Genomic DNA, 25,374 nt, shown 5'->3' on the forward strand with positions numbered 1-25,374 from the left:
GTCAGAGACCCCTTGCAAAGCGCTTTGAGCACGTTTAGTAGACATTGTGCTTCATGAAAGCTCAATTGTTTTTTATTTGATTTTTTTTTTCACATCTGTACCTCTGAAGAAAACTCGGAGTATTCCTTGATCCTTTCTACGGACACAATATTGGTTTAAAATCACTCAACTGCTTCAAGACATCCAACAGAAACTCACAAACCGGCTATTCAGTCACAACAGACCGTACCATTCAAGCACAACCCGACTCTCGGCGCATAGTTGAGTCCTTGGAAAATGCCCTTTACTCACTTTCTCTCACCGTGCACAGGTTTAAAATGAATACCTGGCCGACAGTTGCCATGTTCTGACCTACATGTCATTGCTGTTGGTCCCCTTGTAAAGCGCGTGGAGCACATATAGTAGACATTGTACTTTATGAAAGCTCAATTGTTTTGTTGTTTTCATATCCGTACCTCTGGAGACAACTCGGAGTATTCCTTGATCCTTTCTACAGACACAATGTTAGTCTCAAAGTCACTCAACTGCTTCACCATCCAACTTAGGCTCCCAGATGCCTGCAAATATAATGAATGTGTTTTAAAAAAATAAGATTTGTAAAACGCAATATCCACTAAATGTCCTCAAATCGCTTTACAAGGGTCACTGGTCAACAGCAACAATTAACATGTAGGACGGAATATGCCGCCTGGAAGGCAATATTAACATTTTTGGGACAAAGCCACCGCCGTTTATGACCAGGTATTCATTTTACACCTGAGTAAGGTGAGAGAATGTGAGTAAAGAGCCCTTTCCAAGGACTCAACAATGCACCGAGCGTGAGGCTCGAATCCAGGACCTTCCAATCCGAAAGCGAGTGTCATACCACTAGACCACGTAGCCGCAAAAAAAGATAAAGATAGTTTATTCTGACCAGGATCTCAGCATATCAGAAATTTCTGGATTCAGATGAGGCCGATTTATTCCATTAAGGAATAAGAAATATTGCAGTGCTGTCCGTACTAAAGTAACAAGATCTTGACAGCCTCAAAACTTGGCCCAGGTCCGGGACTACTACTACTACTACTACTACTACTACTACTACTACTACTACTACTACTACTACTACTACTACTACTACTTTCGGATCGGAGGATCCTGGGATTGGGTTCGAGCCTCGAGTTCTTGGAAAAGGTATTTTACTCATATTCTCCCACCGTAGTCAGGTGTAAATGAGTACCTGGCCGTTGAAAGCTTTGTCCCTGTCGGAAAAAATTATAATGTAATATCGCTTAACAGACTGTATTGGAAAGCTGTTTTTGTTGCACAAAATGGTCTATATGTTCTTATTTATTTTCACTTCGAGAACAATACTGAAAATGATCGGTAAGGAGAGAGTTAAACACGACCTTAAATAAACAAAATATAGAGGATTTATATGGGTCAATATCCACTAACCGTGCTCTAAACGCTTTATAAGGGAGTCCTTGACCAACAACAACACGTAACATATAGAACAAGACATGTCGCCTGTTAGGAGATATCATTTGTTTCTTTTGCTTTTTTCAATTTTTTTTTTTGGTCAGAGACACCGATCAATCTGTGATTTAATAAAGGTTTTATGTCTTTATTCTTTTTGTTTGTTTTTGTTTTTGTTTTTTTTTTTGTTGTTGTTGGCTTAACATGGGTTTTGAGCCCGAAACGTTTGAAATTGGGTATTTTGTCCGTTTTTTAAAAAATCCGTTATATTCATTTTTGTTTATTACTTTTTACAGTCCACAGCTTCTAGCAGCTTATTATCACTACAAATGTTAAGATTTGTGTATCCGAACAATGCTCGCAGCTTGAATGTTTATGTCATATGTATTGAATTTTATACGATTATTATACGCTTGCATTTTAGAATTCCGGACGACGACAAAAATAAATGTAATATTGCCTAACAGGCGCCATGGCCCGTCCTACATGTTGAGTGTTTCGGTTGACCAGTGACCCCTTTTAAAGCTTTTTGAGCACGTTCATCGGATATAAAAGCTCATTAACCCTCTCCTTTCCACCTACAGCAAAATCGTCACATTTGTTACGACACAGTATAAAATTTTTTTTATTCAGCTTGATTTTGTACATCACAAACTTTGAAGAACTATCTTTGTTTAATTACTAATAACATAACGTTTTCTTGTTGAAAGCTTGTTTTAGTTTTTTTAAATATTTTTTCTGCTGGGTAGTCCTGCCATTTTGGTAAAATTCTGAAATTGATCAGTAATAGTAGTAGTAGTAGTAGTAGTAGTAGTAGTAGTAGTAGTAGTAGTAGTAGTAGTAGTAGTAGTAGTAGTAGTAGCGTATGGCTACACCTCCAAATGTATTTCGTCAACCCAGCTTCTTAAATCTTCATCCGCCCTAAGGACGGTTTCGTAACCACTTTCAAGTTTAGTGACTGGACAGTGGAGGACGATGTGATCGCTGGTCTCTGGGGCTGCCTGACATTTCTGGCAAGTATCACTGTTTCCAAGTTTCCATCTGCACATATTTGATGCAGTTCTGCCATGTCCATTTAAGAGGCGGCTTGAGGAAATCCAGTATTTCTTGGCGTTATTGAATGCAGATACTCTTTTGGTTGGATCTTTAATGATGTTTCCTCCTTTTGGTGTTTCCCTGTTCCACGTTTCTCTCCAGTTGTCCTCCACACTGGTCAGTAAGGAGAGAGTTAAAATACATACAAACAAAAACCAACAGCACACATACCTCTAAAGCATATGTCACCGATAATCCAATGGTGGCACCGTTTGTTCCTGGCGTCATCACAGCAAAGAGAGCTGAAGCAAATACACCAATATTGGACAAAACATTCAAAGTGATGACCAGCCATCTGTGAGATATTGAAACAAGTAAAGTATTAAGTAATTTTATGAATAAATTTACTGTTCTTCTTCTTCTTCTTCTTCTTCTTCTTCTTCTTCTTCTTCTTCTTCTTCTTCTTCTTCTTCTTCTTCTTCTTCTTCCCCTCCTCCTCCTTCTTCTTCTTCTTCTTCTTCTTCTTCTTCTTCTTCTTCTTCTTCTTCTTCTTCTTCTTCTTCTTCTTCTTCTTCTTCTTCTTCTTCTTTTTGTGCACCATAACATTTAAAGAAAATGAACAAGTGCCAAGTCTGTGCCAGACATCGGTGACCATGGTACGCCATTCATCTCTCTGATCAGATAACCCCAGAAGACTAATATTACTCTTCTCTTTCTTTGTCACCCAGCTGTTCAAAATATTCAAATATGTTTTTTCTTGGTGTACCTTTACTCTTTTTACCTTATATCTTTCCTGTAACGTTGTTTAAATTAAACGGGCAAAAATAACGAATAGCTTTGAATTATATTCTTCAATTTATTAGAAGAAGACAAAAACCTGTGGACGTTTCAGATTTCCCATCAATCAATAAAACACGATGAATGAAACACGAAGAACTCTTACTGAAAGTGATGTATTTGAGTTAAATCCTGACAACAGTCATACAGTAAGTCGACTTGAAATCGGCCATGACAGTGTCACAAGGTGCGTTTGCAACTCGCAATGGATGCGAAGGCCGCTTATGACCTTAAAGTGTGGAGAGGTAGACGTGGACGTTACAATCACCAACAGAACACCGTATCTGACAAGAGAGCCATTATTATTTATTTAAAGTAAAAGAAAGGGGAACAGCTCATAGTTATTGAGCAAAAGAGAATAACATTGCATATATTGACAGGAAAAATCAAAAGTACATACAAGTAAAAAGTAATAATGCAATATAAAATTCATGTAAGTTTTAACCAAAATAAACTATACTTCACCCAGGTTCCAACCGTTCCATTAATTCCCACTAATAATGAAATTATTAATTACATATAGGGTCAAAATAAACTGTTCATATTCCGAAAGGAGAATAAAATTAATCAACAAAATTGTTCACACAGGGTGCGTGTTCCAGCCTGTTCAAATCCAAAATTGTTCCTAATAAAACACATAGATCGAGTGTTACTTCCTCATCTTTACAACGTTACATTGTATTTTGTTCATATTTCTCAAAAATTATATTGTTCAAAAGGGTTCAAAACACATTTACCGGGCGCTATGTCCTAGCCCCGTCAAAATTACAAAGTTCAAAGATGCAAACGCATTTACCGGGCGCTATGTCCTAGCCCCGTCAGCTCTTCACTATATTAGAAGATATATATATATATATATATATATAATATATATATATATATATATATATAGATAGATATATTAGTAAAAATGAAATTAACATAGACACAATGATAGCGTAAGTGATCAATTAGTATTTACTTAAAAATAATTCATTTAACCGAGGTCACGTTCTCAATTTCAACACAATTAAACTCAATGAATGAATTATTCACTAAAACAATAAAACTGTATATTATTTTAAACTTTAAGATAAGTGAAATAATTTTACGATATTAATCACTTAATCACTTGATGATTACTCAGCACATCAAAACAATATTATAAATTTTATATATTCTCACCGAGCACAAATTAAAAAAACACAATATCGCTTAGAGCCCATAACCGGGTACGATATACAAAATACTGGCCATATTAGGCCCACTTCGGCTACAATACAGCCTAAAACATAATGCTGGCCAACACACAGGCCCAACACATATCGCCTGAGAGCCCATATTCGGGTGCGACATAAAATACTGGCCACTTTGGGCCCTTTTCACTGTGGCTTCAACATAGCCAAACAGAATTCCAGCCAACACACAGGCTGTACAGGTCGTTCTTCTTCGACCTCAAATCGCAGACTGCCAGTTGAACATCGACCCAAGCCGAAACATAGGACAGGGTATCTAACGGTATCTCTGTTGATGCATAAGATTGATGAGGGTGTCTTAACACTGATGGAACATGATAACCCTCCGTTCTTTCATTGCCTTCATAGTATACACCACCCACGGCGAAAACAAGGGAGTCCCTATTCCAACACCCATCCTACACTCATAAATCATTTAATTATATGGGTTTGATTCTACCCGAGACCTTGGTGGGTAGGACAACTATCTCCCTTTGTTACCTAGAAGGCATTTCTTTACAGACAGCTGTAGGGTTAAATAACTGTGATACATTGGAATTGCATATTAGTTTCACTTATGTAAGACATCGTGAGCTTATCATCTGGACTTCAAATCCTATATTCGTTTTCATGTATAAAAGAAATTAGGAGCTTAACATCTGGACTTCAAATCCTATATTCGTTTTCATGTATAAAAGAAATTAGGAGCTTAACATCTGAACTGCAAACCATATATGAATGTATACGTTTATATGACATAGTGGGATTATCATCAGAACTTAACATCGTATACTAGTTTGCACGTACATGATAAATAGGAAGCTTAACATCTGAACTTCAAATCGTATATTAGTTTGCACAATTATAAGAAATAGGTAACTTTACATCCGAACTTCAAATCGTATATTAGTTTGCACAATTATAAGAAATAGGTAACTTTAGATCTGAACTTCAAATCGTAGATTAGTTTACACGTATATAAGAACTAAGGAGCTTGACATCTGAACTGACACCGTTAGTTTAAACAACAGAAAGATTATTTTTCGGGCCCATAGCCGTATGGAAACATAAAAAAGGATTAAAATGAAGCAATGTGTTCCTGTAGTATGAGACTCGCTTTTGAATCGGAAGGTCCAGAATTCAAGCCTCACTCGACGTATTGTCGAGTCCTTGGAAAAGGTTTTGCTCACAATTATTCTCCGTACTCAGGTATAAAAGGAATACCTGGTCATAACACCGTTTTCAATGTCCGAAAAAGAATATAATATCCTATTACAGGCGTCCCGTCCTACAATTTTAATGTTGTTTTTGGCCAGCGACCCCTTGTAAAGTGCTTCAAACACGTTAAGTGGATATTGCACTATATAAAAGCTCAATTATGATTATTGATAATTACACAGTTTAATGTTCCACATATCAGAATAAGAAAAAAAAGGAGCAGTACCTATGTATAATAAGGATCTGAACAAGCGTGTATTAAAAGTGCCAGGCAAAGCAATAAAGAAATATCATCATCATCATCATCATCATCATGTAGTTCCATATCTGAAGCAGACGTCGGAGGTCATCTTCCGCCAAGCTGATCTATCTTTTGCCAATTCTATTAAAGCAGCGCCACCTTTCTCAGCTTCATCTGTCCAAGTTCTTATCCCTTTCAAATAAGTTATTCTTTGTCTTCCTCTTATTCTTTTTCCATTCATCTTTCCAGTCAAGGCAAGTACTTCTAAACCAGGGTGGCGGATAATGTGTCCTAAAAATTCAATTTGGCGTTTGATGATTTTTGTTATCAGTGATCTTTTTCTGTTTGCCATTTCTAAAATTTCTTCATTTCTTTTCTAAGAAATATACAAGAAGAAAAGAAAAACATCCGAAAAAAAAACCCAGTCTACCTCCACTGGGACTCAAATCTCAGAACTTCTGATTACCAGTCAGAGGTGCTACCTTTACACCACAGTATTAATATGAAGATTATAGGTATTAACATTGTCCCAACTATCGGGAGCTTCAGGTATGTAATGGTAGGATGTCTGCCCGGCATTCAAATTGTCTGAGGAGGCAACGTGGCTCGGCACTACGGGCTTTGCTTCGTACCCGAAATGTACCGAATTCGATCACCCGACGCTAGGCTGTGTGGCCTTGAGCAAGTCAACTCGCTCTTTGCAGCGCTGCAGTGCGGCTATCGTCTGGGTCGTTTTTTTCTTTGTCAGGCACCTTTCAAACACGGGACTTGTTCAAATTATTAATATGTGTTTATTTTGTGCATATCACACGCGTAAAAGACATAGAGGAAGACACACACACACAGAGAGAGAGAGAGAGAGAGAGAGAGAGAGAGAGAGAGAGAGAGAGAGAGAGAGAAAATAAGTAGAAGTGAAATATCTGTTCAATGTTATAGTTATCATATAACGTTATAACAGGTGCGACTTAATGACCAACTGCCATATTTATGAACAATACAATTATTACTATTATTATTATTATTATTATTATTATTATTATTATTATTATTATTATTATTATTAGTAGTAGTAGTAGTAGTAGTAGTAGTAGTAGTAGTAGTAGTAGTAGTAGTAGTCATAGTAGTAGTAGTAGTAGTAGTAGTAGTAGTAGTAGTAGTAGTAGTAGTAGTAGTAGTAGTATAGTAGTGTAGTAGTAGTAGTAGTAGTAGTATAGTAGTTGTAGTAGTAGTAGAAGTAGTAGTAGTAGTAGTAGTAGTAGTAGTAGTAGTAGTAGTAGTAGTAGTAGTCGTAGTATAGTAGTAGTATAATAGTATTGTAGTAATAGTAGTAGTAGTAGTAGTAGTAGTAGTAGTAGTAGTAGTAGTAGTAGTAAGTAGTAGTAGTAGTAGTAGTAGTAGTAGTAGTAGTAGTAGTAGTAGTAGTAGTAGTAGTAGTAGTAGTAGTAGTCGTAGTAGTAGTAGTAGTGTAGTAGTATGTAGTAGTAGTAGTATAGTAGTAGTAGTAGTTAGTAGTAGTATAGTAGTAGTATAGTAGTAGTGTAGTAGTAGTAGTAGTAGTAGTAGTAGTAGTAGTAGTAGTAGTAGTAGTAGTAGTAGTAGTAGTAGTAGTAGTAGTAGTAGTATAATCATCATTACAATAACACATACCTATTTGCTGCCAGGGCGGCATAGAAGAAAGCTTGATTCCTGTCAATCATTCGGTGCGAGATGCCCACAAACCTGTCTGTGACTCCATAGGCCCTGATGACGGCACCGCCTGTGATCGACTCACTGAAGTGGGAGTAGATGGGAGATCGTGTCACCGATTCCATTCTCTTCAACTGACGTGAGGTCGAAATGTACACGTTCTTGTGGAGCATAGAAAAGGGTAGATTATCATAAAATGTCCATATTAGGTCAACCCTTGCATTATTAAAAAGGTATTAAGTCAGGATGAGTAAAATGTTGAAATTGGGATTTAAAAATAGCCTGAGACTGAGCGTGTATATTGCTCAATATCCACTAAACGTGATCAAAGTGCTTTATAAGTGGTCCCTGGCCAACACCAACATTTAACGTTTAGGACGCGACATGATGCCTGTTAGGCGATATTACAATATTGTGTTGGACATATAGAATGCTGTTATTTTACACATGAATAAGGTGAGATATTGTGAATGAAGAGCCTTTTCCATGGACTTAACCGTGCGCGAACCTAGGACCTTCCGATCTGAAAGCGAGCGTCAGGTCACAAGACCACATAGCCGCTCTATTTATAGCCACAGCAGCACCCCCTGAAATTGACTCACTGAAGTGGGAGAGGTTGGGAGGTCAAGTCACTGACTCCATTCTCTTCAACTGGCGTGATGTCGAAATTTACAAATTCTTGTGGAGCCCAATCAAAAGGTAAAATGTCCAAAAATTTAAATGTGTAAGATCATAAGTTCGCAATGGCTACGGCATGACACTAGAACACTCTAAGACTCACAGTTTGACGTCATTTTTAAGATTTGTGGAGCGTCTATTGAGTTGTCGGTAGTAGTGCTCAATGAAACAAGTGATTCCATTGGTTGATCTTTGAATACAACTCAATACTCGTTTTCTTTTGCGGCCAAAGACTTGTCTTTTGACGTCATTTTTTTTGGTGAGTCAGTGTCCAGTTTTAAGTTTACGGTGAGTATGGTTTTAGTGTCAGGCTAGATTAAGTGTGCGATGTCTACAATATGACGTTCATACATAACACAAAATATGTAACCTTAAGTGTTTATTGTCTGATAAATACAATGTGAAGAGAACTACTCATAAAATGACTGGCTAAAAACAATAATAAAGGGCCGAGTGACTGTAAAACGGACTAACACTCAAAGCTATGTTTAACTTTTATAAAAGTCTGAATAATGCAGTTAAGTGGCTAAGGGAAAAAAAACACCGTTGTTTGGCAATAAACAATAACAAATACCTGAGTGGCGTCAACGTCATTCTATCTATATTCAAAGACAAACATGGGGATTAACGTAGCCATCGTTATTTTATAGCCTAACACTGAAACCCAAAAGGACTGGTCTTTTGACGTCATTATTTGGTTATTGAACCGCCTAGTGAGTTGTCGTTAGTATAATGTAGTGATCATGGAAACAAGTGGTTTCATTGGATGAACTATTGAATACAACTCGCGATTTGTTTTCTTTTGTGGCAAAAGACTGGTCTTTTGACGTCATGTTTTGGTCAATGTTGGGCTATCAGTTAACGATGGCTACGGGGGAAAAACCCACCTGTACACACAAATATACGGCCAAAATGGGCACCATCAGAGAAAGAAAGAGGGGCGTGTTGATGCTGATGACAATCACTGTAGATGCGACAAGTGACAAAATGTTGAATCCATCTCGGATTATAATAGGAAGGGAGTTGTCAACGACCTGGGATGAATTGATTTTAAGTTAATAAGATTTTTAGAAAACGTGTTGTTGTTTTGTTGTTGTTGTTGTTGTTGTTAATGACAATGGTGAAGATTAGGATGAGGATGAGAATATGACGATGATGATGAGAATGATGATGATAATGATGATGATGATGATGATGATGATGATGATGATGATGATGATGATAATGATAATGATGGTGATGATGATGATGATGATGATGATGATGATGATGATGATGATGATGATGATGATGATGATGATGATGATGATAATGATGATGATGGTCGTATTGACTGAGATGGAACAGGGAGAGGAAAAAAGAGATAAATGCACGAGGAGGAGAAGGAGAATGTCGAAGTGGATAATGATTAAGGAAATGAGGAGGAGGAGAAAGAGGAGGAGGAGGAGAAGGAGGAAGAGTCTTATGAATATATAATAAAACTACCTCGACGTGCACTTATGCACAGGTCTGATGACGTAACCTTATTCCCTCATTGTTGTATATTGACATATAAAAGAAAAAGGACACAAAATATTGTCCATTACAATAATGTTCAGCGGGTTCGGATGTCAGACCTATATATATATATATATATATATATATATATATATATATATATATATATATATATATATATATTTATGAGTGTTGGTGGGTACTCGTAGGTACGAAAGTGCTCGATAATGATGGTTAGAGCTAATATAGAGTAATAACTTTTCTTCGGACATTACTATGGATTAGTTTGGAGTAAGAACTTTTCTACGGACATAACTATGGATTACGCCGACTGAAGACGTATAAGACACAGAAACGAATAGTCTCGGCCACAAAAAATGTGAGTGACAATTTGCATTCTATATATATATATATATATATATATATATATATATATATATATATATATATATATATATATATATATATATATATATATATGTAGACATCGCCCTACCTCAATATCCCTTGAGAAGCGATTTATGATCCTCCCAATCGGTGTAGTGTCGAAGAATGACATCGGAGATCGAAGGACACACTTCAGCATGGACAAGTGGAGCTTTTTGGCAGCAGTGACCACTCGGACCCAGTACAGAAGCGTCTGTATGACAAGAACGATCACTGAAAATATATTGTGTGGTAACAGTAAAGGGACCTTACTAATACTAAATGAAATAAAATAAAATTCCCTTTATTCAACCCTGAGGGGAAATTTGTCTCTAGGGTTAATTCTAGGGGATGACTAAGATTACACAGGCGCCAGCCGCTTCGCAGCGCCGCAAAATTGAGATAGAGCGAGGTATCTTGCTCAAGGCCACACAGCGCAGCGGCGAGTGATTGAACTCGGTTATTTAAGAATTCTAGAGAGGGAGAGTAAGAGAGAAGTTGAGAGAGATAGAGAGAGAGAGATAGAGAGAGAGAGAGAGAGAGAGAAGGGGGGGGGGAATTTTTTTTCTTTTCTAAAGATTGCATTTATTGTTAATTAATAATTAAACCTATTAAACAATATATTATCTCTTTGTATTTGTAAAACCAGTAATTTTATCGTGCCCAATAACACAAGGAACTTTCGAGTATCTGTTATTTCACGATAAAAGTAAAATGAGGTTAGTGAATGCAATGAAATGAAAGAATACGCTTATTCCATCCCCTCAAGTAAGATTATTAGATATTTTTTTAACCAATTGGTATGGTATTAGTAATTCTATTCACCATAATTTGTATCTTTTTCCAACTGCTTGAATGGCAAATTGATCCAAAACTTAAAACGTTGGATTTGTATTCATGCTCACCAAAAGATTATTTATAATTACCAATCAGTTGTCTCTTACACCTTATTTCACACCGATAAAATGCGCAAAAATATTTTGCCATCATTGAATAACTTTTTTATTATTTCAAAACCTTCAAATCATTATTCAGCAATTACGTATTTTTGAGCCAGAAATAGTCCGTGTTTGGTTTTGATGTGAAGTTATTTTATTCATTTTTAATACGTTTTACAATCTTCGGATCGCTTCTAATTCATTAGTATCAGTTTGAATATGAGTATAACCAAAGAGTGTGGAGGGTAACGTAGTTACCAAGAGCTCTCCCTTCTCTTAACCGCAATTTGATTGAACTAAATATTTGTTCACCTTAGTATAAGATAGTTTGAAGTTGACGTCACTCAGGTCTTTGTAGTTTATTTGTTGTTTTTGCCGTCCGCGTTTATGAGTAATTCTCACTGAACTGTATTAACCTGACTATAAACGATCATGGTTACACAAAGTTTTGTGTGTTGGTCCGTTCTACTTCCGGATGGCAATGTTGTGAGCTCCTTAGCCAAGCGCATACTCTCTATAGATAGTATGCCATCGACTAAAAAAACTCACAACATTGCCATCCGAAAGTTTAAGGGACGAGGTCAACACAAAATGAAATGTTATAGTCTGGATAATACAGTTTAGTGAGAATACGATTCAATAGTCTGATGTCACGCCGCATGGCAACGGCGGCCATCTTGGTTCTAAACAAAGAAAATCGTTACTTTTTATTCTTCATGCTGGCTAGAACTTTTCATATGCCTTGGGATCAGAATGTGTTAAAGTCAAAACATGATCAAACGTATGTGTGTTTTTTCCCTCTGGATACCCTTTATGCTCGCCGGAGAAATATTTCATACGGGCGTCCGCCATTGTTCCGATAGTTTAGAGCCAGTGTTGCTAAGTTACCATGCGTCATTAGGAAGGAAGTGACGTTACGACTGTTGAATCCTATTACTCATAATGGACAAATGGCAACTTCATTCTATTCTATAATATACACCTAGATAATCACGCCTCTCGGACAGTCGTTGTGCTGTAAACAATGGCAATGATTGGTTAACATAGGTTTTACTATCGGTGATATATGTCTAATTAAAATACCAACTGTTCTATAGACCCAAGAAAGAATAATATGTGTAAATTTAAAAGTCAATAATATGGTCGAAAAAAGGGTGTGATAACTAGTCACCCATTTTGTGATATAAAAACAATAGCAATGATCAGAGAGGGGTCGATTTCATTCACGTTATTGTTTATAAACAAACAACCATGCTTGTCCGAGCACGTGTGAAGGTGTGTCACAGATTCCATGATTTTTGGTCTAAAATCTTCTGGTTGATAGGGGAATCGGACGATTTTTCATATGCATGGGATGTATAATTAAACAGCATTGATTTAAAGCAGTTGTCAGATATACAATTAATTTCGTTGTTCATTATACTGATGATGATGGTGATGTTTACGATAATGTTGGTTGCGACGAGGACGATGATGATGATGATGATGATGATGATGATGATGAATATGATGATGATGCTGATGAATATGATGATGATGATGATGATGATGATGATGATGATGATGATGATGATAATGATGATGATGATGATGATGATGATGACGACGACGATGACGATGATGATAATGATGATGATGATGATGATGATGATGATGATGATGATGATGATGATGATGATGGTGATGATGATGATGATGATGATGATGATGATGATGATGATGATGATGATGGTGATGATGATGATGATGATGATGATGATGATGATGATGATGATGATGATGATGAGATGATTATGTGATGATGATGATGATGATGACGGACGGCGATGACGATGACGATGTGATATGATGATGATGATGATGATGATGATGATGATGATGATGATGAAATGATGATGATGATGATGATGATGATTGAGATGATTGATGATGATGATGATGATGATGATGATGATGTTCACATCCTTACTTTGCGCCACTCCATAAAGCCCAAAAACTGTAAGAAAGTAATCGTTTCGATCCTTAAACTTCTCTGTCCCCGTCATCGTCGAATTGTTCAGAGTGGCATCGGTGGTCCAGTGGGCCAGCCAAAAGTACGCCATGGCTGAGAACGCTTGATACACACACATCAGCAGGAAGGACATCAGAAAGGGAGCTCTACCGGCAGCCTTCACGTAAGCCCCGAATACAGCTGGCTTTACCTGTGTAAGGAAATGCCATGAAATTATGTAACCGAAACTCAAATGGAATATGTATATGTTAGAAAAAATGGGTTCGTCAAAACAAACTGTAAAACACAGCGTCAAGTTCTCATGACTAGAATAAATAAATGCCTTGAAATATTGTAATAAACAAAAAAAATCAGATTGAAAAAAGTGCTGATTTTAACATAAAGAATGTGACGATTTTCCTATAGTTGGCAAGGAATGGGCTAAGACTTCCCACCACGTTGAAATATGCGGTGATAAAAACATCATGACAATATTAAAATAATTTCCCCCCCCCCCCCAAAAAAAAAAAAAAAAAAAAAAAACTCGTTCTTCAATTAATTCCCGATCGTCAAAATCACATCATCATCATGTCAAAAAAAAAAAATAGAAAAAAAATATCTAGAACTGCAACTTATATGAAGGGCGGTTATATGATCTTGTGGTAAATCGCTCATTGCGGATCGGAAGGTCCTGGATTCAAGCCTCGCTCGACTCATAGTTGAGTTCTCGTATAAAGCTTTTTACTCACATTCTCTCACCGTATTATTTCAGGTTTCAAATTATTAGCTGGCCGTTAACAGTGTTGTCTCTGTCCCGCGAAAAAAATGTGAAATCAGCTATCAGGCGTCTAGCCATGTTCTACACGTTAAATGTTAATGTTGACAAGAACTCCTCGTAAAACGCTTTGAGACCGCTTAGTGGATATTGCGCTATATAAAAGCTCTACTTTCCAAAAATAAATGTCCTATAGGGAATGAGATTAGCGAAGAGTAGCGTCCCTTGATCGGACGTCACCCATAGTCTGTGACGTCACCGGCGGAAAAGTTATTAGAGATAGAACGTCTGTTGGTTGTTCGCATGCGACTCTCATCCTCGCCGGTGACTTCACGGACTATGGGTGATGTCCAATCAAGGGACGCTACTCTTCCGCTAATCTCATCCTCTATACTGTTTTACCTTTCCTCTCTCTAATTTTTCAACGACCACGAGTTTCCCTCTTCTTGTTAGTCTCGTCTCCTCGTTCTCAGTGTCCTCCTTATTCACACACATCCGGGGATGCACCAGTGGAGGCGACGAATGCCCATCGTCCGTTAATGACGATGATTCTTTACGTCTGCACAAAATTGGTTTTAAAAAAAGACAAAGGGTATCGATGGTTAACCGATCAAAGCATTGTAGTCACGAATTACATGATCGGCGGATCAAGACGCTGAGTTCTACATCCGTGCTTTGCTCACCATATTATTAGCAATGACTATAACAATTTTTGTTTTCTATTTTTGTAGGAAATACTACTCTTAAATTAAAGCCCTTCTCTAGTTGAATTTGATTTTAAAATCCATTAATATATAACAAAGTTATGCAGTTTCAAAGATGTCATTTATTTGGATGACTCACAAATGGAAAAAAATACGGAAAATATGGACGCTTTTTCTGCGTTTTATTCTGGTTTTGTGCCTGTATCTCGCTTAATACGTGGAATTAGATATTAAAACTTGGCAATTTTATGGCAAAATTATCAGAAAATATGAAGAAGACATCAGAAGAGTTCTAACGTGTATAGTTTTAGAGCTGTATGGCTAGGGTCAACTATAAATTTGTTTTAAAATATACATAATATTGATCATTTGGAACTTTTCCGAAGTGTAATCTTGTGCTACAACCCATACAAATGACACAAAAATGCCTGCTGAATTATTATCAATCAGTCCGTGAGACCATGGCTTATGTTAGTTCTAGTATTTATTTGAGAGAGAGAGAGAGAGAGAGAGAGAGAGAGAGAGAGAGAGAGAGAGAGAGAATGTGTGTTAATCTATCCCTATGACATAACAATGAAACAATACCTTATTTTTTTAAAAATCGCGCGAGGATTTGTGTCATCTGTCGTCGCGAACAAGGTTGCCAGATGGCAACATGTGTGGCCAAATATATATATTTTTTAATTTTTTTTTTTACATCGTATTCATCTATGTTTGTCTCAGTGACATTTATCCTAGTCTATTCAATTTTCTGTTTGTTAAAATTTAGTTCATTTTAAGTGGGCCAGTCTTAATATTGATAGCCATATGATTTTCTATTTGGCCACTTTTGAAGTCGAATTTGATCAGGTTAAAGTCTGGCCATATGGCAGCCTTGCTTCGCTCACGTCATTTTCGTGTCGCGCGATGGCGGAGCAAAATGGCCGTCTCCATATTTTCACTCATTGATAAAGCAAATTGGGTTGATATTTTGTGAGAATACGGGAAAAGTACTTATCATAATCAAATGAGATTTGAAATAGAAATAGAAGAAATGTGATAATAACTTATGAGCGACAACATCTCTCCTCTTTGTAGTTTTAGAAATATTGTACTTCAAAAAAGAGTAAAAATATATTTTAACAGGTCTTCTGGTAATTGACGAGTTTAGTCGCGTGGTATAATCTAAAACGACCTCTTTTCTAACTGTTTGCCAACTTTCAGTCATATTCAATTATAAACAGCGTCGTAATTATATTTTTAAAATAGCATGTACGAAACGGTTTCCTCTCATATTTTGTCGCGAATTTGGGGCACTTCGTGAGCGAAAAAGAGGCCCAAAGATTTGTGCGGGATAATCATTGCTACATATAATATTATCATTATGTATTTTTGGCCGAATCAGACCATTAGAAGTCATTTTGAATAAACATGTTGAAAGCTGGCATGTAAACTTCAGAACTTTGATCCATCGATCGGCCAAACTCTAAATGAGTATTTGCTAGGGGATTCTTATTTCAATTATCAATTGATTCTTCTTCTTCTTCTTCTTCTTCTTCTTCTTCTTCTTCTTCAAATGCAAGAGAGACGAAGAAGATAAAGATGAGAAAAAAGAAGAAGAAGAAAAGAAGAATTGAATAGAAGAAGAGAAGAATAAGTTTACCATTACAAAGAAATGCCACTCTCCATTCATATCGTTCATTGCATCATCCGTCTTTTACAATATCAATCTATCTAATCTTCTGACTTCGAGAGAAAAATTAAAGTGAGTAGATGTGACTCGTATATAAGGGAACAATAATATTATTCCATTTCTCTTTTACAGCATAGTGTGTGTAATGCTATGTGGTCTAGTGGTATGACACTCGCATTTGGATCGGAAGGTAATGGGGTCGAACCTCGCTCGACGCATAAATGAGTCTTTGGATAAGACACTTTACTCACATTCTCTCACCGTACTCAGGTGTAAGATGAGTACATGGACGTCAACAGCGTGCCTATGTCCGAAAAAATGTAGTATCGCCTAATAGTCTCGACTTACATGTTAAGTGTTGCTGTTGGCCAGGGGGCCCTTATAAACCGCTTTGAGCACGTGTAATTGTTATAGCACAATATAAAAGCTCATTTTTTCTTTTGGTTTATTTAGTTATTTATTTATTTATTTTTCTATTCGCTTTCCCATATGTGACCCATCGTCTCAAAACGGTATTATGTCGGAACGTACTATGTGCTTAAAAGCCGAATTTAATGTTAAAACTGGTCAAAATAAATAAAAATTGTTGGCATTAGCACCCTAAAATATGTTATCCATTCTCCTCAATAAAACATACAAACTCAAGACAAGTCTGATATTTCAGGCTATAAATTCAGTTTTCACTATCTTAACCAACCCGACTTAATACCGTTTCGAGGCGAAGGGTCACATATGAGCTATCGGGGACCAACGAGTGGAACTAAATCACCCAACCAATCAGATAAGCTGCCAAAGCGTCTCAGTCCGAATAATCAAAGTTGATCGGTTTAACCCTCTCCTTGTCGGCTATTTTTAGAGTTCCACGAAAATTCACACCCACCCTACACAAAAATAGACTTTTCTTACTCAAACAAAAAAGTAACAAGTACATTCTATACAGAATGTTGTTCATCAAAATGAGCTCTAAAAGACAGTGTTTAGTATTTATAGCTGTAATCAAAGCATTTCTTTAGATTTTATGATGTACAAGAGACATCAGAATGAGAAAATTGTCGGTTGTATCGTAACGAATGTGACGATTTTACTATGGGTGGTAAGGAGAGGGTTAAGTCAGAAAGCCAAAAGACTAGGACCCACTCACATTCTATAGTATGAAGTCTTCAGCTCATTCTTAACATGGTTAGTTAGAGAGTATGGTGAGTATGGTGAAAAAAAGTTTCAGTCTTTAAAAAATATTACATAAACTCACATCGCTTTATGAGTTTTCGTTTTTTTCCTTTGGGCAGCACGGTTCACTGTTAACTGACTCTCATTTTCAGAACTCATTCCCTCTGACGTAAACGTTTCTAGATCGCTAAGTACTTTTTCTTGCATGGCAAAAACTGAAATGACATGGAAAATTTTAGTCATTATTGATTCTCTTTTTCAAAATGAGCAAAAATGAATACCTGGTCGTTAACAGCTTTGTCTCTGTCAGCAAAGAAAAAAATTGTAATAAAGCGTAGCAGGGGCCATATCACGCCTAACATGTTAAGGTTTTATTTTGGACAAGGACTCATTGTAAAGAGATTTGAGCACGTTTATCGGATATTGCACTATATAAAATCTCAAGTTTTTTTAAAGGCCAAACTTACCGTTTGTAATGTCTCTTTATTAGTGCGCATTTCTTTATCCCTCTTCTTAAAAACTCTAAACGATGTACGTTTAGCTAAGACACTCACAACATTGCCATCGGAAATATAAATGACCAACACAAAACTATGTGTTACCTTGAACGGTTATAGTGAGGATCACATATAAACATGGATGGCAAAAATCAATAGCAACGATTAGCAAAATGACGTCAACTTCGTTCCATCTATAGGAAAATCGTCCGATTCGTTACAGTAGAGCAACGATTTGCTCTTTTTGATCAACAAATTCAAAGAAAATCTTTACTTATAACATGAGCTTTTGAACTTTCATATAGCACAATATCCAGTAAATGTGCTCAAATCACTTTACAAAGTGTCCCTTACCACAACAACACGTAACCTGTAGAACGAGACATGACGCCAGTTAGGCGCTATCACCTTTTTTTTTCCGGGACAAAGACACACCGCTATCCTGACTCGAACCCTGGAACTGTTGTAAACAAAGTGTGTAGATTCATCTCTTTTCGACAAAAAATAGCGTTTTATTGGCTTGGAAAATAATTACAACTGTATATTGTGACGATAATGTAAAAAAAATAAATAATAAAAAAACAAAACTAAAACAACTTAACGTTCATGATCCCAACCAACCCGAAAAAGAAGAAACAAACAAATGAACCTCCCCCCCCCCTCTCCCTCTTCACCTAAATAAAAACACACAGACAAAAAAAAAAACATTTAAAAAAACTAACTAAAAAATATAAATCATTTTCCACGAAAAAAAAAATTAAAAAAAAATAAAATATACCTTCAGGGTCATCATTTAAAAGGCCCTCCTCGTTTTCTGATCTCCACAAATACACCCTGATGAACTGGGCAAAAGGCCCGTTGTTACACATTAATTTCTCGTAAGTTCCATTTTCTGTCACCGCCCCGTCTTCCATCACGAGAATGCTGTCCACCATTGGTAACCAATGGACGCCGTGAGTCACTAAAAGTCGAGTCTGTAACCAAAAAATAATAATTTGAGATTAATCCTTTCCTTACGAACTATAGGCAATGAGATTAGCGGTGGAGTAGCGTCCCTTGATTGGACGTCACCGGAGGAGAAGTTATTTGTAAACAAACCAACTACAAGCCAAGCCTCCAAATACAAACTTTATTATTCATATTTATGTACAAAAATGCATAACGTTGATTATGATATGCATTTTTTGTACAGAAATATGAGTAATAAAGTTTGTATTTGGAGCGCTTGGCTTGTAGTTGGTTGTTTACAAATAACTTCTCCCCCGGTGCCGTCCTATCAAGGGACGCTACTCTTCCGCTAATCTCATTCCCGATAGGAAAATCGTCACATGCGTTACGATACATCCAACATTTATCTTATTCAAATTTCTCTTGTACAACATGACATTTAAAGAAAATGAACAGTGTGTTGCGAGCTGTTATGCTAAAGAAATGATGTATGGCAAGAACATTTACTGCTATTGTGTTTTGAGTGATAAAGATATATTTTTGTGTTAGTTGGGTGTGAAGGTTTGGGGAAACTCCTGAAAATGGCTGGTAATGAGAGAGATAAATAAGACTTACTTATAAGTGGCTATAATGTGATTTTATGGTATTGCACTCTCTTTGAATCGGAAAGGTCATAGGTTCAAGCCTCGCTCGGCGAATAGTTGAGTCTTTGAAAACATGGCCTTTACTCAAATTCCCTCACCTTACTCAAGTGTAAAATGAGTAGCTGGCTGTAACAGCGTTGCTCTGTCGCAAAAAAATAATATCGCTAACAGGCGAAAGGTCTCGTCGTAAATTTTACGAGTTGCTGTTGCTCAAGAACACTTTGTAAATCGTTTTCTACTTTCTTTCCATTTTCCGTTTTCTGGTACTATTCCTCGCACACTTTTAAATATCTTTAGGAATATAACAAATGCTGTAGTTAATACGGTTTATGACCGACACGACATTATTAAAAAATATGATTTTCCCATGGTCCCGATAGCTCAGTTGGCAGAGCACATGCTTCACATGCAAAGGGACTAAGATCGATCCCCAGTACAGTCGAGATTTTTATGACCACATGTGGGTAGCTGAGTCCGTGAGATGTGAGCGGAAAATACTTTGCGGTAGACTAGCATCCTATCCAAAAGATAACAAGCAATTATTACTGTTCTTTTCCGGAGTGTAAAGAGACGAGAGAGGGAGTTCGTGGGAAGTAAAGTATCGTACTTACAAATAGCGGGAAATAGGAAAAAGGGTGGCCAAAGACTAAATGGTGGGATAAGGTAAAGGATGATATGAAAGAACTGGGGCTGGATGGAGATGATGCATTCATTATGACAACCCTGAAAACTGCGGGATAAGCTGAAGGAAGAAGAAGAAGAATGTCCTTTTCAAGCTACGGGAACCGAGAAGAAAACTCCTGCTCCATGCGACCAATGGCTCTAAAGGATGTTTTTCTTAACTATTAAATGAAGAGAAACAAACCTTGTCTTTTAGCATGCCTTTGTGCGAGATGACATTGTTAAAGATGTGTCTTCCAACATGCGTATCGACAGCGCTAAGAGGGTCATCAAGGAGGTATATATCCGCACCACTGTAGACTGCTCTTGCTAAACTAACCCTTTGATTCTGACCACCACTTAGATTGATGCCCTGCAGAATGAAAAATGTAAATGTAGAAAACGGTAGGGGCTGCCGGAAGCCGGTGTTCGTGAAGATACTTACCGAAGAGTGTAAATTGGAGAGGCGTCTTATGGGAACAAAAAAGACTATGGACGTTTTGGGTACAACCCCTTCGTCAGCATAAAAATACACAAATTAACATGGAAAACAAATAAAATAAAGTAAAATGCAAAATAGCGTGTATCCTCTGTACTAAATGAGTACAGACGATACAAGTTATTTTGCATTTTACTTTTTTTTATTTGTTTTTAATGTTAATTTGTGTATTGTTGTGCTGAAGAAGGGTTTGTACCTCTTGGCAAACAGCCTTGACCACATCAAGATACAAACTATTGTCAATCGATGTCAAATGCTCCGGTTGAAATGGTTTGACAAAGTACCAAATGCTGATCTTTGGACAAGAACAAACCAAGAACAAATGGATGTCCTGGTCAGACGCAGAAAATGGCGATGGGTTGGCCATACTCTGCGGAAAGAGCCCTGTAATATAACCAAGCAGGCTCTCGAATGGAACCCACAGGGCAAAGGAAACGGGGTCGCCCAAAACTGATTGGAAGAGGAGCCTTCACCAAGATTTGTGCGTCTCCAATCTTACCTGGAGTGAGGCAAAGTTTTGTGACAAGGACAGAAGAAGATGGAAGAGTGCTATTGAGGCCCTATGCTCCGCCAGGAGGAGGCAAGAGGCATAAGTCAAAGTACGTCAAATCCTCGTTACCTTTTCTCCAATCTCTGTTAGATCACCAGCCGGAAGAACATCCAAATCCTTTTCAAGAGCACAGGCCTGTATAACTCGCTCGTATCTCTTCTTGTTGTACGGTTTTCCAAAAAGGATGTTGTCACGAACAGTAGCATTTTGAATCCACGCTTGTTGAGGGACGTAAGCAACAGTACCCTGAAAAATGGAGATTGAGATAAAAATGTGAGCCTTTTACAAAACGCAATATCCATTTCCTATGCTTAACCCTGTCCTTACCACCCATAGGAAAATCATCACATTTTTTTACGATGCAGCCAACATTTTTCTCATTCTGATTTCGTTTGTACATCATCATATTTGAACAAAAATGTTTGCTATAGTTCAAAGTATATTAACACTATGTTGAAGAGCTCGTTTAGCAGAACAATATACTATGTATAGAAAGAACTAACAGATTTTGTGTTGTAGTGAAAAAAAAAAAAAATTTTGTATAGGTTGGGTTTGAAGTTTTGGGGAAAATCCGGAAAATGGCCGGTAAAGATAGAATTAATGTACTTTAAAAGAGATCCCTACCAACAGTAACATTTAACATGTAAAATGAGATATGAGGCATGTTAGGCGATATAACAATAATCTTTTATCCTGCTAATTACTAGATACTCATTTTACAACTGAGTACGGTGAGAGATTGTGAGTAAATAGCCTTTTTGAAAGACTCAATTATGCACCCCCAGCGAGGCTCAAAATCAGGTTTTTCCAATCTGAAAACGAGTGTCATACCACTAGACCTAATCACCACACTAGCTAATATAAAGATAAATAATTAAATTAATACATGAATAAGTAAATAAATACTCAATAAATAAATAAATAAATACACGTGAATTGAATTCCCTTTATTCATCCCAAATGGGGAATTTGTCACGAGGGTAAAGCCAATGTCTTACCACAAGGCCATGTCGCCGCATATTGCAATTCACAATGGCTGATATTATTTTGATAAAGGTAAGACAATATTCGAATAAAGAAACCAGGGAACAGGCACCGGTGTATGATAAAGATGTGAACACATGTGTATGAAAGATGTCATACAACAATAAGGATAAAAAATATTGTTATTTTATTTTACACAAAAATTTATTCAAGAGAGATAACTGATGAAATAAGAAATCATTTTTCTTTAAGTTTTAATTACCAATCTTGTTTCCCTTTACCTTTTTCGTTGTTTTCTCTGCTTGTATTATGTTTATACATGTTTTTTTTTTCAAAATAATAATAATAATAATAATAATAATAATAATAATAATAATAAAAATAATAATAATAATAAATAATAATAATAATAATAATAATAATAATAAATAATAATATAATAATAATAATAATAATAATAATAATAATAATAATAATAATAATAATTAGTGGCCGAGTGGTTAAGCCATTGCACTGTGATCCGGATAACCCGGGTTCGAGCACCGCTTCAGGCACTTTCGTGTTTTTCCTTGAGGAAGATTATGAACCCCCAATTTGCTCACTTGGACAACATGGGGGATTCCCGTTGACATCAAACATCTTGTTTGATGAGTTATCTATATTTCTTCGTGGAATGCCTTGGGACAATATCATGATATCGTGGCTCAAAAGGAATAATTAAAAAAAAAAATAAAAAAAATAAAAAAAAAAAAAATATAAAAAAAATAATAAAAAATAATAATAATAATAATAATAATAATAATAATAATAATAATAATAATAATAATAATAATAATAATAAAACAACAACAACAACAACAACACATATTAACAATTCATTATCTGTAAGTGTAATATCGTCCGCAAAATAGACTTAATTTAACAATGTGGTTTTGAACAAAATATTGCTCGTTAAGATATCCCATTCCACAATGACACATTGCCAATTGTGTCAACCTAAAAAAGTAACTTGAATAAACTAACTTAACCCTAAGAAACCGTCCAGACAGACTGTCCATTGTGTCAGACTGAAAAGAATAGACGTTGTATAAGCTAACTTTACCAAGGAACCGTTCCAGACAGTCTGTTCATTGGTGGTCAGACCTGAAAAGAAGTAGACGATGGTATAAACTAACTTTACCCTAAGGGAAACAGTTCCAGACAGTCTGTCCATTGATGGTCAGACCTTAAAAGAAGTAGACGTTGGAATAAACTAACTTTACCCTAAGGGAAACCGTTCCAGACAGACTGTCCATTGGTGGTCAGACTTGAAAAGAAGTAGACGTTGGTATAAGCTAACTTTACCCTAAGGGAAACCGTTCCAGACAGTCTGTCCATTGGTGGTCAGACCTGAAAAGAAGTAGACGTTGGTATAAGCTAACTTTACCCTAAGGGAAACCTATCCAGACAGTCTGTCCATTGGTGGTCAGACTTGAAAAGAAGTAGACGTTGGTATAAGCTAACTTTACCCTAAGGGAAACCTTTCCAGACAGTCTGTCCATTTCACCCAAAATCGCTGACATCAAGGAAGATTTACCACTCCCTACTTGTCCCACTACAGCAGTCAAACTCCCTTGAGAAACCTTCATTGTAACGCTGTAAAGGAGAATATAAATATATATATACATACATGATGTCAACTGGTATCACCAATGTTATCCCAAATGAGCAAATTGGGGGTTCCTAATCTTGCCCAGGAGAAACAAATAAGCAAAAGTGCCTGAAGCGGACTCCCACCCTAATCACTCGGTCATATATATATATATATATATATATATATATATATATATATATATATATATATTATATAATATATATATATATATATATATATATTGTTTTATCTCTGTATTTATATATGCAATTAATAAAAGAAACATGTAGTACTTCTTAGCCCTATGGAGGTGGATGTCATTTCGATTTCTATAGCGTGATATTGGGTATATAAATGACTTGCTTTGGTTTAGATATGACGGAAAGTACTTTCCATCCGATCTATCAGACCAAGATACCCAATCAATGCTGAGGGAACAAGGGGTTCAGAAAAGAAAAAATACTGGGCTTCCAGTGGTTTTGGTCTTAGGTTCATTTCCCAAATGGCTAGTGCTCTACCAATAATGAAATTAATCTTTTCTGATAATCAAAACCCTTACAAGAATATATGTATATATATATATATATATATATATATATATATATATATATATATATATATACTATATATAGAATGCAAATTTTCACTCACATTTCTGTGGCCGAGACGACTCGTTTCTGTGTCTTACACGTCTTCAGTCGGCGTAACCCATTGTAATGTCCGTAGAAAAGTGTGTTTGCTACTGGTACAGACACAAAAACGAGTCTTCTCGGCCACAAAAATGTGAGTGAAAATTTGCAGTCTAACCACCATTATCGAGCACTTTCGTACCTATGAGTACTCACCAACACTCATAAATATATATATATATATATATATATATAATATATATATATATATATTATATGTATATATATATATATATATATATATATATATATATATATATATATATATATATATATACGTCATTTTCAAAATATCAAATCTGTTCCCGACATCGGTGACAATGGTACGCCATTCATCTCTCTGATCAGATAATATAAATATTGAAAATACCTCATCACAAAAGTACCGGAACATTGTGATGGCATACCAGGAACGCCAAGGATATGACATGCATTCAATTTTTGACTTCTGGGGAGTGAATTTTTTCAACTCTCTGTCACAACTGGGCTCAGAACCAGTACAACTACATTCCTAGCGAGCAAATACCTGGCGTCATTCTCAAAGATTCCGTCAAACCATCCACCAAATTTATACGACTCCATGTTGACTGGCCCCACTGTCAGGGTACGCCAGAGACAGCAGACAACATGATCATGCACTGCCCTGTGACAAGATTGAGGGGGGGGGGGGGGCTTCCCGACTGTCTTCAACTGCGTTGAGGAATTTAAAGACTGACATCTCGCATCGGAATGTC

General features: G+C 36.5%; 1 protein-coding gene across 2 annotated transcripts in view; it reads right to left on the reverse strand.

Moving 5' to 3' along the window:
* The window catches only part of LOC144960255 (multidrug resistance-associated protein 1-like), an 83,948-nt gene that overhangs the window by 15,941 nt on the left and 42,633 nt on the right, over positions 1-25,374 (reverse strand). For both annotated transcript variants that reach the window (XM_078893290.1, XM_078893289.1), the window contains exons 17-28: positions 23,827-23,953; positions 21,404-21,580; positions 20,491-20,658; positions 18,812-19,007; positions 17,619-17,751; positions 14,396-14,552; positions 13,198-13,429; positions 10,361-10,524; positions 9,255-9,401; positions 7,651-7,850; positions 2,725-2,848; positions 456-557 (exon numbers count right to left, since the gene is read on the reverse strand). In XM_078893290.1, the coding sequence (XP_078749416.1) occupies positions 456-557; positions 2,725-2,848; positions 7,651-7,850; positions 9,255-9,401; positions 10,361-10,524; positions 13,198-13,429; positions 14,396-14,552; positions 17,619-17,751; positions 18,812-19,007; positions 20,491-20,658; positions 21,404-21,580; positions 23,827-23,953 (1,927 nt within the window). The remainder of the gene's footprint in view (positions 1-455; positions 558-2,724; positions 2,849-7,650; positions 7,851-9,254; positions 9,402-10,360; positions 10,525-13,197; positions 13,430-14,395; positions 14,553-17,618; positions 17,752-18,811; positions 19,008-20,490; positions 20,659-21,403; positions 21,581-23,826; positions 23,954-25,374) is intronic.

The sequence above is a fragment of the Berghia stephanieae genome, chromosome 15, assembly GCF_034508935.2.
Source record: "Berghia stephanieae isolate SIO BIC M18660-M18661 chromosome 15, UCSD_Bste_1.3, whole genome shotgun sequence".
Classification (NCBI taxonomy): domain Eukaryota; kingdom Metazoa; phylum Mollusca; class Gastropoda; order Nudibranchia; family Aeolidiidae; genus Berghia; species Berghia stephanieae.